The 15,532-nt window shown below is 39.6% G+C and overlaps 1 protein-coding gene across 1 annotated transcript in view; it reads right to left on the reverse strand.

Moving 5' to 3' along the window:
* Window positions 1-5,740: 5,740 nt before the first annotated feature.
* The window catches only part of LOC118797801 (sialoadhesin-like), a 48,048-nt gene continuing 38,256 nt past the window's right edge, over window positions 5,741-15,532 (reverse strand). The window contains exons 2-8 of the mRNA XM_036557071.1: window positions 9,759-9,825; window positions 9,120-9,470; window positions 7,442-7,675; window positions 6,826-7,083; window positions 6,452-6,706; window positions 6,109-6,357; window positions 5,741-5,865 (exon numbers count right to left, since the gene is read on the reverse strand). Coding sequence (XP_036412964.1) covers window positions 5,756-5,865; window positions 6,109-6,357; window positions 6,452-6,706; window positions 6,826-7,083; window positions 7,442-7,675; window positions 9,120-9,470; window positions 9,759-9,825 — 1,524 coding nt within the window. The 3' untranslated portion in view covers window positions 5,741-5,755. The remainder of the gene's footprint in view (window positions 5,866-6,108; window positions 6,358-6,451; window positions 6,707-6,825; window positions 7,084-7,441; window positions 7,676-9,119; window positions 9,471-9,758; window positions 9,826-15,532) is intronic.

The following is a 15,532-nucleotide window of genomic DNA, read 5'->3' on the forward strand; positions in this document are numbered from 1 at the left end:
TCCCACTGCCTATACGGCACTGCACCACTCCCCCATGCTGGACCTTGCGGGTGGTGGGCCCACAAGGTCTCCCCACGTTGCCTCTTCGGGCTGAGCCTGGCAGAGTTACATGGGCTGCCCGGCCACCAGGCGCTCGCCGGAGGATGCTACCCCCAGGCCTGGCTCCAGGGGTAGGTCCCGGTGACCCTCTCCCGGGCAGGGTACACGATTGTCTGTGTCCATTTTTCATAGAGGATTTTTGGATCGAGTTAGTCTGGGTTTTCACTCCAGATCTGTTCGCCTTGGGAGACCCTACCAGGAGCATACTGCTCCCGACGACTTAGCTTTGAAGATCCCTAGACCACACAAGCCCTTACGCCTCGACAAGGCCCCGATCCAGGAAGGGTAGTGTTAATACAGTGCTGTTAAACACCTCAGTGTGCTGCTGATCGGCTCTGACTAATGTACTACATTTAATGAACTACAGCTAATACAGCACTGTTAAACACTTCAGTACGCTGATCAACTCGGACTAATGCACTACAGTCAATGAACTACTGCTAATACAGTGCTGTTAAACACTTCAGTGTGCTGACCAACTCTGACTAATGTACTACAATTAATGAACTACTGCTAATACAGCGCTGTTAAACACTTCAGTGTGCTGACCAACTCTGACTAATGTACTACAGTTAATGAACTACTGCTAATACAGCGCTGTTAAACACTTCAGTGTGCTGACCAACTCTGACTAATGTACTACAATTAATGAACTACTGCTAATACAGCGCTGTTAAACACCTCAGTGTGCTGATCAACTCTGACTAATGTACAACAGTTAATGAACTACTGCTAATACAGCTCTGTTAAACACCTCAGTGTGCTGCTGACCAACTCTGACTAATGTACTATAGTTAACAGCTCAGTTTACTCCTATTTTACCCAGATTAGACTCTTAGTTGCTATCTCTATCTCTTAATTCTGTAGGAGTTCATTTGGTCCCAAGAATTTGCAGCTAAAAATAAATGTGAAGTATTTTGGCTGATATCCAGTGCACAGTATAATAAAAGACAGGTTGCAAATGACAGAAAGCACTTTCAGCAGCATGACTAAACCTGAAATATCTTTTACAAACACTCTTCAAATACAGAGACCACATGCAGCTTCAGAAACGCTGAAAAATCTCTTTCAACCAAATTTTTTCTGAAAGACCCTCAAAGGGGACGGAATATCTGTGATAGAACATCACTGGAAAAAGTTAATAATGTGTAATAACTGTAATAATAACTTAGTTATGTTATAATAATTAATGTACTACAGTTAATGAACTACTGCTAATACAGCGCTGTTAAACACCTCAGTGTGCAGATCAACTCTGACTAATGTACTACAGTTAATGAACTACTGCTAATACAGCGCTGTTAAACACCTCAGTGTGCTGACCAACTCTGACTAATGTACTACAGTTAATGAACTACTGCTAATACAGCGCCGTTAAACACCTCAGTGTGCTGACCAACTCTGACTAATGTACTATAGTTAACAGCTCAGTTAACTCCTATTTTACCCAGATGAGACTCTTAGATGCTATCTCTATCTCTTAACTCTGTAGGTGTTTATTTGGTCACAAAAATTTGCAGCTAAAAATGAATGTGAAGTATCTTGGCTGATATCCAGTGCACAGTATAATGAAAGACAGGTTGCAAATGACAGAAAGCACTTACAGCAGCATGACTAAACCTGAAATACATTTTACAAAGACTCTTTAAATACGGAGACCACATGCAACTTCAGAAATGCTGAAAAATCTCTTACAACCAACATTTTTCTGAAAGACCCTCAAAGGGGATGGAATATCTGTGATAGAACATCACTGAAAAAGTTAATAATGTTAATAATAGCCTCCTTTAGAGCACAGATAGTTTTAAGGTAGTAATTTACAGCCCACCCATCCTGAGCAACAACTCCTGCAACACAAAATACAGAAATGTGTAAATTATTACTGTTTGGGTCTCAGTCAGTAAAAATGCTGCATAAAGTCTCCACTTCAGCTCATTTCTAAGACTGTTCATTTCAGCTGAGTTTGAATGATCAGCTGCAATAATCTGAGCTCATTTAGAGATAAAAGCACAAAGTGAGAAGCTCCACACACAAACTCAACACAACTGACTACAGTATATTAAAATACATTCTTGGGTCCCGTTAACATTTTGATGAGAAGTAACAGCTCAGACTCTCCAGAGATGAAGAGCAGAAACAGCAGAGAAACAGTCAGAGACATTCTGAGACCAGCAGTTCAGCCTGTGTGATCATAACACCAACAAAAAACACTGTTTACAGAAATGTTAATAATACTGTTTTAAGAACCAACAACATGCATAAAACTGATAAACAACTTTGAAACTACTAATAGTTGTGAGTTCATACATGCAGTTACTTCACTGTCCACTAGATGCTTTTTATGAATTGATTAATTTTTTACAGGCCTCATATTAGAGCTGTATTACTAATGTTTCTCTAAGTGTACTTAACTCAGTGTCTCACTAATTCTTTTAATGTCAATATTATAAAAGAGAGTAAAAGTCAAGCTATCCTTAACCTACAGACAATACAAATGTAAATACTAGTTCACTTCTCTGTTCAATAACTATAAACTCTTACCTAACTGACCAAGCAGTGAGAGTATTTTATTACCTTCATTAAGTGACGATCATCTCCTGAACAAAGAACGAATGAGGAGAACAGAAGAGCTTTATCAGTTTAAACAGTCGGTGTGAATGTGGTTAAAGTCTTGCTGCACATCCTGACAAATTTTCTTCTTCTTTTCCCTGAATCAGTCCTTCATTCTTCAAACATACACTAAGATACACTTACTTAGAACATTAATGAGTCAGTGTTGAGATGATTAACATTTTTTTCCTTTAAATCAATGACCTTTCAAGTCTTGCATGTTTTCTGTAGACAGTGTGGGTGGCCAGTTGACCAGCAGCTCCATTTTTTCACACTACAACTTCCTTTGTCTCTGAGCACTCAGACCACAACTCCTCTGAGTGTCAGTACTAAAACAGCACACACAGCATTGGGGGTTTTAGGTTAACTGGTGATATTATTCATTTTCTCCACTGATGATCACTGAAAGCTGCATCTCCCTCCATTCTGTTCATCAGCATCAGTACCTGCATTTAAAGTAGAAACACTACATGAGCAGAATTTGGAAAAGAGTGATGTGTAGTTCTGAGCTTATGATGTCACCTCATGTGTATCTTCAATACAGAATTAGTCTTATTCAGGTTTAGAATCAGGAAGAAGCAGTGAGTCACGGCAGGAAACACCTTGGACAGGCTGCTATACCACCACAAGGCAGGCACACAGACATGAACTTGTTTTCTATAAACCATAATGAGTATATAAAATTCTATAGATCCATGATATGAAATATTAAAAAATAATGTGTCTACCATTTTAAAAATAATGTGAACTTTTTAATAGGATTTGTCTCATCATATAGTCCACATACAACATTAGATATTGTCCTTAGAAGCAGAAAATAACCATGTTAGCTGTGCACACGTCTTCATCACACACCTTTTACTTTGTGTACCAGTGATGAAATTAGAAATTTACAGTTGTCAGAATAAACTCAGAACACATTGTTCACAGTACACTTTCAGTGGTGCACTTTGTGTTCTCCAGGCACTGGTTACAGGTGCCTGTTGAGGTCATATCAAGGTCCAATACATGACTAGGGATTAAACTCTGGTTTAACAGAGGATTGTTTAAATTTCTCTGAATGTTTGGTTTAGTCTTCTTTGAGCATTCAGAATAAATATGTGTTGGTTGATTGTTGGTCAGAGGCAAATCAGTCACAAGGTTGTTTCTTTCGATTTTATATCAATAAAGTAATGTCATCTTATGGATGTTTCTGGTGATTTAAATTTAATTACAAATTATCATTTGATACTGACACTTGACATTGTGAAATTCAGTTACAATGACAGTTCCAAACAGTCTGTTGTTATCAGAATGGCCAGCCCACAAAATTATAGTTAGTAGACAAAACAAGGAATGGGAAAACTCCAAAATACTGGTTGTGGTTTACATCCAACTGAAAGTCTGAGTCCTGTTTACTTGGTTGTCTCAATAGGGGTCATAACGCTGGTCCAGAACAGAATTGCAATGTTGTTTATTTCATATTGCTGTAAATCCCTGAGACAACATCAAATGTGGAAACTAACATTTCAAAACATTTCCTGAACATGATACATTACCCCCCTAACAGAAGTCCTCACACTCCAGATTCTTTGAACTGAACTGGGGGGCCGACACATCCTCATGGGGTGTTTTGGGGTAAGCCTGTCTACCTTCCTGGCAAGCACCAGTTCCCCAAGTGCCTGTTCCTTGGCAGCGGGCAACACCAGTCCTCTCTTGGGGCCGTATCTTGGGTGCAACAGAATTCCTCACAGTTACAATGTCAAGTTCAGTGCCACTGGCAGCAGCAGCAGGGGAAGCAGCAGCGGCTCTCCTCTTGGCCATCCTCCACCTTTTCCAACGTCCTCTGCGTTGTCTGATGTCCTCTGCATTGCAGCCCTGGACCTGACAGCCCACCTTGCCCCCGGAGATCTTCCAGCCAGATCTGATGCTCCATGTTCCTATATGCACGGGCCTCCTCTGGCTTCATTGTCCCCGCATGGCCACCTCAGAAACTTTGCATGTCAATATATAGGTCCATTTGGCACCCATGGTTTTTAAAAAAGTCTTTGTCATTTGTTGCATTGCAGAGATAAACTGCTGCACCTTCCAGCTCAAACCCTGGATGTACCATTTCTGACTTCCACTGTGACTGTTGACCCTGTGTCCAACAGAGCAGTGCCGGAACTCCTTCAGCATTGATGGAAATTTTCAGAAGTCTCATATGAGCGTTCACCCCACTACAGCAAATGTTTGTTTGCAGCCTGTGCTGTTCATTTTGGCTAAGCCAACATTCTTTCCTGCTGACCTCACCCCCAGTGGACAAGCCATAGCCAAACGTCTCGGCCAGCGACATGTCCAGTCCTTTGCCACTGGCTGTATGGCTGCGGTTACAGCCAACCCTCGGAAACTCCTAGCCCTACTCTTTCTCCTGATTGGTACAAAAACACAAACCCACTCTAATTAACCTAAGCTGGCACAAAAAAGCCCAACACAAACACAGATTACAGAGGAACCAACAACAACAATAACAGTCCTTTTCTTAGCAGTCACACGTTTCCTATGCGCCTTTATATAGCATAAAGCTAAAGTGCTCCACTGACCGCGTAGCCAGTGGCAAAATGCAACAATACTGTTGAGATCAGGAATATTGACCCACATAATGGTCACTGAAGCGATGAGGGAGAACTCCAAAATGCTTTCTGTTTCCATGGCATAGACATTGATTTAAATTGTGTCCATGGATCATAAAACTGGACTGGAACAGAACTGCAAAGTTGTTTATGTCATTTTGCTGTAAATCACTGAGACATCATCAAGTGTGGAAACTGCAGACCTGCAACATAATAAACACAGAGTGATCCACCGGAAAACTGTAATTCAATATGTATTTCAACATTTTTAGCTGTTAACACTTTTTTTTGTTGACTTGCCTGTCTTACCTTTGATGGATTTGCTGAATCGTCCTGTCTCTTTGTCCTTAAATAATATATAAAAAATAATAATAACAGAATAAGTGATGGTTAAAAAAAAGTAAAACGATTTGCATGAATATTCAGTTTCAAAGTATTTTTTCCAGTCAGGTGACTTAAGATGCACATACATACTGAAACACCAAAACACCCATGATGACAAAAAAACATCCACATCCAGCAACGACCCCAAGAACAGCAAACACCACAACTGAAATCTTAGCCTCTGTGTGCAGAAAAATGTTGACAGCAGTTGAACATTTTTCAAAAAAAATGTTTTTTAAGAATATCTTAAAAATGTTTTTGGGTTAATTGACACTCATCCACTAACATAACAATACTGCTGACTGCTGTGCGTAAAGAAATATTGAAGTCAGTTTTAAATTACACAAATATTTAGGAATGTAATGTTTTATAAAGTGTTACAAAGGTTTTTAGGGGTTAATTAATATTCTTCCACCATTAATACCTTTTACAGTGACAGTCACTGCAGCTGATTTCTGAGTTCCGTATTGATTCTGAGCCACACAGTAGTAGGATCCACTCTGTAGAGCCCTGTAACTGTGTCCAGATCCTACAGGTGAGCTTCCACCTTCTTTAAACCAGGTGTAGTTCTGCACAGGTGGGTCTGCATCACTGCTGCAGGTCAGATTCACTGAACTGCCCTCTGCTGTTTCACCAGAGGGACTGATGGACACTGAGATGTTCTTTGGAGGATCTAAATAACAGGACAAAAGCAGTGAGTGATCTAAGCATCATGAAATATTACAGCTCTAGAAAAGAGAATGGCTACGAAAACTGAATTTACTCACACAAAACATTCAGAGTTAGAGCTGCAGAGTATTTATCTCCATGTTTATTACTGCACTTGCACTTGTATTCTCCACTGTCCACAGAGCTGATCTTGTTCATTGTGTAAGTCTCTCCTTTTGCTACTAATGATGTTCCTTTAAACCAGTTATATTCCACAGGTGGGTTTGCATCACTGCTGCAGGTCAGAGTCACTGAACTGCCCTCCACTATTTCACCAGAGGGACTGATGGACACTGATGTGTTCTTTGGAAGATCTAGACAAACACAAAATTGAATTAAATTAGTAATATGTGAGTGGTCCCTGAGTGACTGAGTGGTCTTTATTAATGTCAGAATCTTGCCTTTTTGTGCACATAAACAATTAAACACTCACACAAAACATTCAGAGTTAGAGCTTCAGAGTATTTCTCTCCATGTTCATGACGGCACTTGCACTTGTATTCTCCACTGTCCACAGAGCTGATCTGGTTCATTGTGTAAGTCTCTCCTTTTGCTACTAATGATGTTCCTTTAAACCAGGTGTAGTTCTGCACAGGTGGGTTTGCATCACTAATGCAGGTCAGAGTCACTGAACTGCCCTCCACTATTTCACCAGAGGGACTGATGGACACTGAGATACTCTTTGGGCCATCTAGAGGTAGAAAGACACATTACACTTCATGGAGGTGCTTTTCTGTTTAAATAAGTGTTTAGTTCCTTAAAACTACATGACCTATATTCATGTTAAGATTATTAACTTCAGGTCAGAAAATGATTTGTTTTGACAAAACACTCAGAATTACTGTAATGCAAACCTTTCTTGGTTCTGTGGTTCTCTGGTTTTGTGGTTGGACACTGTTTGGCTTTTTTATTGGTTTTTGATTTACTAATAAGTTTAAAATTTCATAGAGAGAACAGTGATGCTGCATCAGCTGAGGGTTAAAAACAGTTCAGCATGAACCCTCAGTTTTGCTTGTTTTCTGAGACTGAATGAATGAATCTGTACTTACATCTGACATTCAGAGTGACCTCAGGAGAGTTCAGACCCAGTACAGCACAGCGATATTTGCCTGCATCCTTTCTGCTGACCGACTGCAGGTGGAGTTGGTCAGTACTGGAGGATAAACGATGTCTATTTCTGTACCAGGTGAATGTTGGTCTGACTGTCAGACTGCAGGTGGTTCTACATGTGAGAGTGACTTTATCTCCCTCTATCACTCTCTCAGGAACCTCCACCTGGAGATCTGAGAACAAGAGAAAACAAACTCATATTAGCTGAATGAGTGTATCAGTGTTATTAATGATCTACTGCTAATACAGCACTGTTAAACACTTGATTGTGCTGCTGACCAACTCTGACTAATGTACTACTGTTTTTCTTTGAGAAATATTGTTTTTAAACCTTCCGATAATTTTATCACACATTTTTTGGCAAATTATATTTTTCAGCCCATCTTTGCTCTGAAAAGCCTTTCCTGGATGCTGCTTTTCTGAAATATGAAATCATGATTACAATCATATTTGCATCACATTATTATATTTTTTAAATCACATCATTGTATTATTTTACCTCATTACTAGCCCTAAACTGCCCCATCCCAGCTTTTTGGAATGTGCTTCAGGACTGAAAAGCAGAAAAGGTTCTCTTTTTACAAACGTAATGAAGTTGACCGGATGAAACCTGAAAGATCTGCGTTCACACTGGCTATGTTCACATGCAAAGATTTTTCCAATCCGATTGAATACAATCCGATTACAGATTCAGACTGAGGTGTTTATATGCACACTCTATTCAACAATTTGATGGAAAATCTTCGTTTATATGCTCACTACAAGTAATCCGATGCAAAATGACGCGCATGCGTGGAGTAGCGTTTAAAGTAAACAGCGAACATCATGTGACAGCGAACATCACGTGAGGTCCAGTCCGTGTGAGGTCCAGTTTTCAGTTGGCGCGCTCGTGTTTTAATTACTTTAAAATGATGTCAGACTCAGGAAAACATGCTTCACATGTGCTTATAAAGGAAGTGGCGAGTGGAAGACGTCGTGCTCTAAGACTCATAAGCTGGTCGTCCGTCCCACCGCCGTCTTTTAAAGATCAGAGCATAAACTTCGTCTCCTCTGCAGACCAGTTTCTGCTCCGCCATGCTGAACGGTATAAGCTTTCGCCATGATGCGACGCACATGCGGAGAATATACGTACACGCTCCGATTGGAATGTAATCAGATTTAGGTGTTTACATGGCTATTATTCTTCTATTTAACGGATTATTTAGAGGTTTACCCACCTCGTCCAATCAGATAGAAATTGTATTCCAAATGGCCTCAATCGGACTAGACTGTTCCGACTGAGGTGTTTACATGGACGTGTTCTATTCTGATTGAGCTATTAGTCGAATTATAAACGGATTATCAGGCTGCATGTAAATGTGGCTACTGTCTGTAATATATACGAGTTACATTTTAGAATCACTGCTTTCTTATTTTATTTGCGTTTTATACCATCCTAAAGTTTTCTGATTTCGGTTTGCAAAACACTTCTGGACTGAATTCTGGTTCTCCAGTTCTAAGCAGTGACTTTCTCAGGTGTTCTATGAAGGATTGATGTGATTATATTGTAGAACTGCTTTGTGATCCTGAACTACAGTGAATGAAGTACAGTGTCTTATTTCTGCTGATGGATCTTACCTGTGACTGAAAGATCAACTCCACCTGCACCTTGATACTTTCCTCCAGGTTGGTCTGTTATAAATGTGAAGTAGTATTTACTTTGATCCTTTTCTCTCACAGTCTTCAGTTTGAGGGTGTCATTGGGTTGTTTATCTCTGAGGTACTGAACTCTGCCTCTGTACTCTGGATCATCTAACAGATCAGGAGGTTCTGAACCAGATGTAACCAGCTCTTTAGTCCAGAAAGCTTTTTGGACTGAGTGACCACTGGGATATGTGTAAGTACACTTCATGGTCACTGCAGACCCCTTTAGAGCACACATAGATTTAGAGATGTAATTCACAGCCCACCCATCCTGAGCAACAACTCCTGCAACAAAAAATACAGAAATGTGTGAATTATTACTGTTTGGGTCTCAGTCAGTAAAAATGCTGCATGAAGTCTCCACTTCAGCTCATTTCTAAGACTGTTCATTTCAGCTGAGTTTGAATGATCAGCTGTAATAATCTGAGCTCATTTAGAGATAAAAGCACAAAGTGAGAAGCTCCACAAGTCTTACAGTAGTTTTGCACAACTGACCACAACATGTAAAAATACATTCTTATAAATTTGTGGGTGCCGTTTATATTTTGATGAGAAGTAACAGCTCTGACTCACCAGAGATGAAGAGCAGAAACAGCAGAGAAACAGTCAGAGACATTCTGAGTGAGATCAGCAGTTCAGCCTGTGTGATCATAACACAAACAACAAAACACTGTTTGTTTACACAAATGTTAAAAATGCTGTTTTAAGAATCAACATGCATAAATCTGATAAACCGCTTGCAAACTATTAATGACTGTGAGTTCAAGCCTGCCGTTACTCCATTAGAAGCCTTTTATGAATTGAACACTTTCTACAGGCCTCATATTAGAGCTGCATCACTAATGTTCTTTAAGTGCACTTAACTCGGAGTGTCTCACTGATTGTTCTATTGTGAAGATTATCAGAGTAAAACTAAAATTAAACTACAGACCATAAAAGTATAAATATCAGTTCACTTCTCTGTTCAATATAAACTCTCTACTTACTGAACAAGCAATGAGAGTATTTTCCTACCTTCATTAAGTCACAATCATCTCCTGAACAAAGAACGAACGAGGAGAACAGAAGAGCTTCATCAGTTTAAACAGTTGGTGTGAATGTGGTTAAAGTCTTGTTGTCGTCTCACATTCTGACAACTGTTCTTCTTTTTTCTCCTGAATCAGTCCTTCATTCTTCAAGTACACAAGACTCACTTATTCTCATTAAAAACTGAATATGGTAAAATTATTGAAAGATCTGCTCCACGTTGAAGAACATTAATGAGACACTTCTGAGATGATGAACATTTTCCCTTTTAAATCAATGACTTTTCACCTCCTTGTTGTATGTAGACAGAGTGAGTGACTTCAACTGACCAGCAGCTTCATATATTCACACTAGAACTTCCTTTCTCTCTGAACATGCACAGCACTTCATGATGTCACTCTCATGATGAACAGATAACACAGCTCAGTTTCTGAGAGCTAATACTAAAAATACACTGCTGCACACACAGCATTATGGGTCAGAGGGTAACCGGTGATAAGCATCAGTGACTGAGGAAGATCCCTCATTAAGAAACCTGCATTAATGCTGATGATACTAACTGGTGAAGGACTTTTAGGGGCAGATTCACTAACTTAATTCACTAACGCTGCCCAGTAATGATGAGACAGAATACTACTGTGATGAACTTGGTTGTACTAAGTATGTTGTTGCCCTAGACATGAGAATTAACATGAGACTTGTAGGCCGTCCTGTGTTCATAGTGTTATTATAATACTTAACATCATAACTGAAAGGCTTTCAATCCCTCAAGTGCTGCACCAACAACCAGCAACTATAGTCTAATAAATTAAACTGTCACTGTGAGACTCTTTGTTTGGCTGTAGGTTCTGTTGTGGTGTTTGCTGTGAAGGAAAAGTAGAGATGAACTGATATTTACACATAGAAACAACAGAAATCACGAGTGTAATCTGTAGTGTTTATACTCCTGTGTGACACATAGGGGAGTCAGATTCCGTCAGGGATTCATCACAATAACTGGGGCCAGTTGCACCGTCTGTACAAACGTTCAAACTAAGGTTATTTATAAGAAATAAGTATGTAAGTTATATAAGTTGTAAAAGTTGTACAAGTTACTAAGTTCAGGTTTGTGTGTTACTGAATCAGAGCACCACACAAACTACTTTTACAACTAACATTGAGCTTAGTAGTAACTAAATATTGACACCTCCTCCTAAGCAGGTCTAAGTGTTGTGGAAACTGCAACCACATAGAAAGCATGGCTAAATGCTAAATGCTGTGATTTTACTTACGTCTCCAGTCAGGGCTCTGGTTCTAACTTCAAACCCAAAGCACCATCGCAGGGAAATGCTGCTTGAAACAGCTGCCACAGTGTTTACACTATGCTGCTTTTGTGTCGAAAAGACAAAAATCATCATTTAAAAATTTGCATATGAAATTGTTCCAGGGAAATATTAAATAATAAACACGCTATTTGCTCTTCTTACAGCAAATGTAAAAACTGCTGCTCATCTCCTCTCAGAGCTGCTTCAGGATCAGATTCCTCCCTGTTTTATATCTCTCTCAGAATCAGATCCTAGCACAGCACAGGACAGAGATTCTGACCAACATTTAAAGTAGAAACACTACATGAGCAGCATTTGGAAAGAGTGACGTTTAGTTCAGAGCTGATGATGTCATTTCCTGTGTATCCTCAGTACTGAACTAGCCTCATCCAAATTTAGAATCAGGAAGAAGCAGTGAGTCAAACAGGCCTCAGCACAGCTCACACTTCATCAAGCAGAAGTCAGACAGCACAAGTGTACAGGTGCATAAGTAATATTTGATTATCTGTTAGCTATGTTGCTAATCCTAATGTTTTCAGCATTATGCTAGCAGAATGAGTGTTTATTGTTTATATTTTCACTCTGAAGAAAAGCTTTGGTCGACTCTACACATGATTCTGTGTGACTGTAGACATTTGTGTTGAGTGAGTCGCACAAAACTGCAGTGAATCATTTCAACAGTAAAACCAGTGTTAGCTGCTAAATACGCATACAGGAAGTGAGGTGGCTAATCAGCTAATTTGACAACTTCAGGCTTGTACTTCAATAGCTGTATACAATCAATAGAAAATTTTATTGTTATTTGCAATCATTTAATGATAATTAATTGGCATCTAAGATTTTCTGACTCTGACAGCCCTAAATGGCATTAAAAGTGTTTTACTCTTAGATAAAACTAATAAAGTCTTGATGACGATGTAATAGTTGGTTTGTTATCTACTGCTTTTTTTCCACCTAGAGGAATGTAGCTGTAATTACATGCACACTGTACTAAAAGGTCCATCACTGACTGACTGATATCTGGAGCTCTGTATCAGCTCACCTGACACTTCATCCATCTTTCTCTTCTGCTCACTCATATTTCAGTTATTTATTAGCAACACTCCTGCTGTCTCATTAATAAAAGTATTAAATGTTTCATTAGGTAACTATTACAGTCTTGGGTTTGGTGCTTTAATGGGACAGAATGAGTCAGACATGTGCGGAGTGTAAAATCTGAACAGGCTTACTAGGTTGAAGGAATTCTGTAGTCGTAGTCACAAAACAGGCCAAGATCAAATCCAAAACCAAAAACACATTGTCACAACAAAGTCTAAGGGATGAATCAGAAAAGCAGAGTCGAGATGAACAGACAAAAGGTCAATAAACAGGAAAAACAAACTGGAATCCAGAATGAAATACTCAGTAGCTCTTGTAACAGAAGTAATACCTCGCAGCTGGGCTAAACTAAGGCCCAATCCCATTTCACCCCTTGCCCCTACCACTTAGCCCTTAGCCCTCTGTTTTTCGCATTCACGTCTAGGGTAAGGGTGTCACAATTTTTGTTGAGCTGTAGGGGTAGGGCGAAGTGTTAGGGCTACATGACCCTCCAAACGGAGATTTTTCCGAGGCACACTCCAAACAGTGTTATGAAAATAAAGAATAACCTATAAATTACGATAACTATTGAATTATCTTAGTTTAATGTCGTTTCAATGTATTATGGTCGTTTTCTTCATAACAAGCACAAAAAAAAAAAATCGCTAAAAGCATGCTAATTTCTCAGTAGCTAGTTCACTTTCCCGTTCCACCTTAAATAGTCCTGCAGCGTGGACGCCAGGAGTGCCAGAATGTAACTTCTGCACCATTTAAGGTGGAACGGGAAAATTCGAACAAGAAGCTAGCGAATAGATGACTTCAGCTTTGTATCACCAAAGAATTGGAGTGGGTGATAATGAATGATTGTCTTATCCCCTCTTTGAAAGCATTTGATGCGCTAAATGTAACTGAAGCCCAGCAGCGAGGTTGCTGAACTTCTCCCTTCTCTGCTATCACTGAAAACGCACTGGGTCGCCTGCAGGGCAGCGCTAGTAGCCTGATAATGAAGCAATGTTTGTTTTGGGTTTTTTTTTGTTTTTTTATTTGAGGGTTGTCCCATTTCGTAGTTCAAGTTTTTAACCACTACCCCTTGTAACTCAGTTCCAAGGGGTTAGGGTGACACTCGAAAACAAGGGGTAGGGGTAAAAAGAAGAAATGGGATTGGGCCTAAAGCCCAGGCTTAAAAAGCTAACTAAACAAATCACATGATAAACGGAACAGGTGAGAATAATCAGTAGACAGACAGGTTGATCTCGGATAGGGATTTGAGAATTGGAGTTGCTGCTGCAGGGATGCATGAGAGTACCCGCCCAAAGAGTCCAGGAAGAGTCCGGGAAGGCCCTGGAACGAGGCCGACTGCAATGCCGCGAACTACCATGGAGGCGATCCGAGATCAGGCCATGAAGAGCCTTTCCGAGATGACCCCTGGGATGAGGAGCAGGCTTGTTCGGGTGCTGATCATGGAAATCAAGCGATCAACCTAGGATCTAAGATGTCATGATTTGGAACCCAGCATTGCTCCTCTAGGCCTAAACCCTACCAGGGATTGGACTGTCCCTCCTCGTCTTCTGGAGTCCAGCACCCGGTGGACTGTGTAGACAGGAACTCCTTCCACCTCAGCGTGTGGCATGCGACAGTGAGGGGCAAATCTAATTTGTAATTGACATTGATTCTTTTCAGAATTTTAAAAAGGCCAATGTACTTGGGATTAAGTTTTTTACTCCCCTGCGGAAATCAAAAATTTCTTGTGGACAACCAGACCCAGTCTGGATTCTGTCCTTGGCGGTTATTCATGGACTCCCACCAAAAATAATTAGCAAGTAACTGCTGAGTGCTTTGATTGAATAGTACAAAGACAACATATCAATTATTGAAACTGAGGAATTTTATTGTTTTTTGAAAAATATATGCCCATTTTGAATTTGATGGCAGCATCAGGTACTTCAATAGCTGCATACAATGAAAAGAAAATTAAATTGTTAATTGTTATTTATTGATACTTTATTGTCAGCTAAGATTATGATTTTGACAGCCTTAAATGACCTTAAAAATATTTAATCCTTGATAAATCTAGTAAACTCTTGATGATGTCAGAGTTGGGTTATGATCTAATGTTGGTCTGTACTGCCATCTAGAGGAAAGCAGTTATAATCACATGCACACTGTACTATGAGGCCCATCACTGACTGACTGATATCTGGAGTTCTGTATCAGCTCACCTGACACTTCATCCATTTTTCTCTTCTGCTCACTCATATTTCTGGTATATGAATTTATAACTATATTAAATATTTCACTTGGTAACGTTTACAGTCTTGGGTAAGATGTATGCAGAGATTATGTAGATAAGCTGAAGTTAGTTTGGAGGGAAATAACAACACAGACATCAGTGAACTTATTTAGAAGAGCCTTTACTGTAAATATTAAACTTAAAATGAAAGATAATAAAGGTACTAAACATAGTAGAAAAGAGAAACATGCATTGTTGTAGGCTTAATACTGCAGGAATGATGGGAAATTATTAGCACAAACATAAGGAATGTGGATTGTTCCAAAGCAAAGAATTTAACTGAACTAATCTGCTGGACACTCACTGTAACTACAACCAACACAAAATCAATCCTGACCACATCAGACTAAACTAACCCTAAACCCAAATACAGACACTGACGCTCTCCTTCTGACCTAATCTGACCTTTTCCTACTGAAAATAAGTGCACAGTTCTTACCTGTTCATTTTCTCTAAGATGAGAGGAAGATTAGTAACAAACTTCTTCACAGCTTCACCAAGAGACCAACAAACAACAACAGAACATTTCACTACACTGTTAAAACAAACAGGTTCCTATCAGTGTTCTTTGTAGAAACAGCACTGAAGAACCTTTCAGTCTGTATTTAGAGAGACTCTCAAACTGGTCCCCAAACAGTTCACAACTTAAC

Source organism: Colossoma macropomum, unplaced genomic scaffold (genome assembly GCF_904425465.1).
Source record: "Colossoma macropomum unplaced genomic scaffold, Colossoma_macropomum, whole genome shotgun sequence".
In the NCBI taxonomy this organism is placed as follows: domain Eukaryota; kingdom Metazoa; phylum Chordata; class Actinopteri; order Characiformes; family Serrasalmidae; genus Colossoma; species Colossoma macropomum.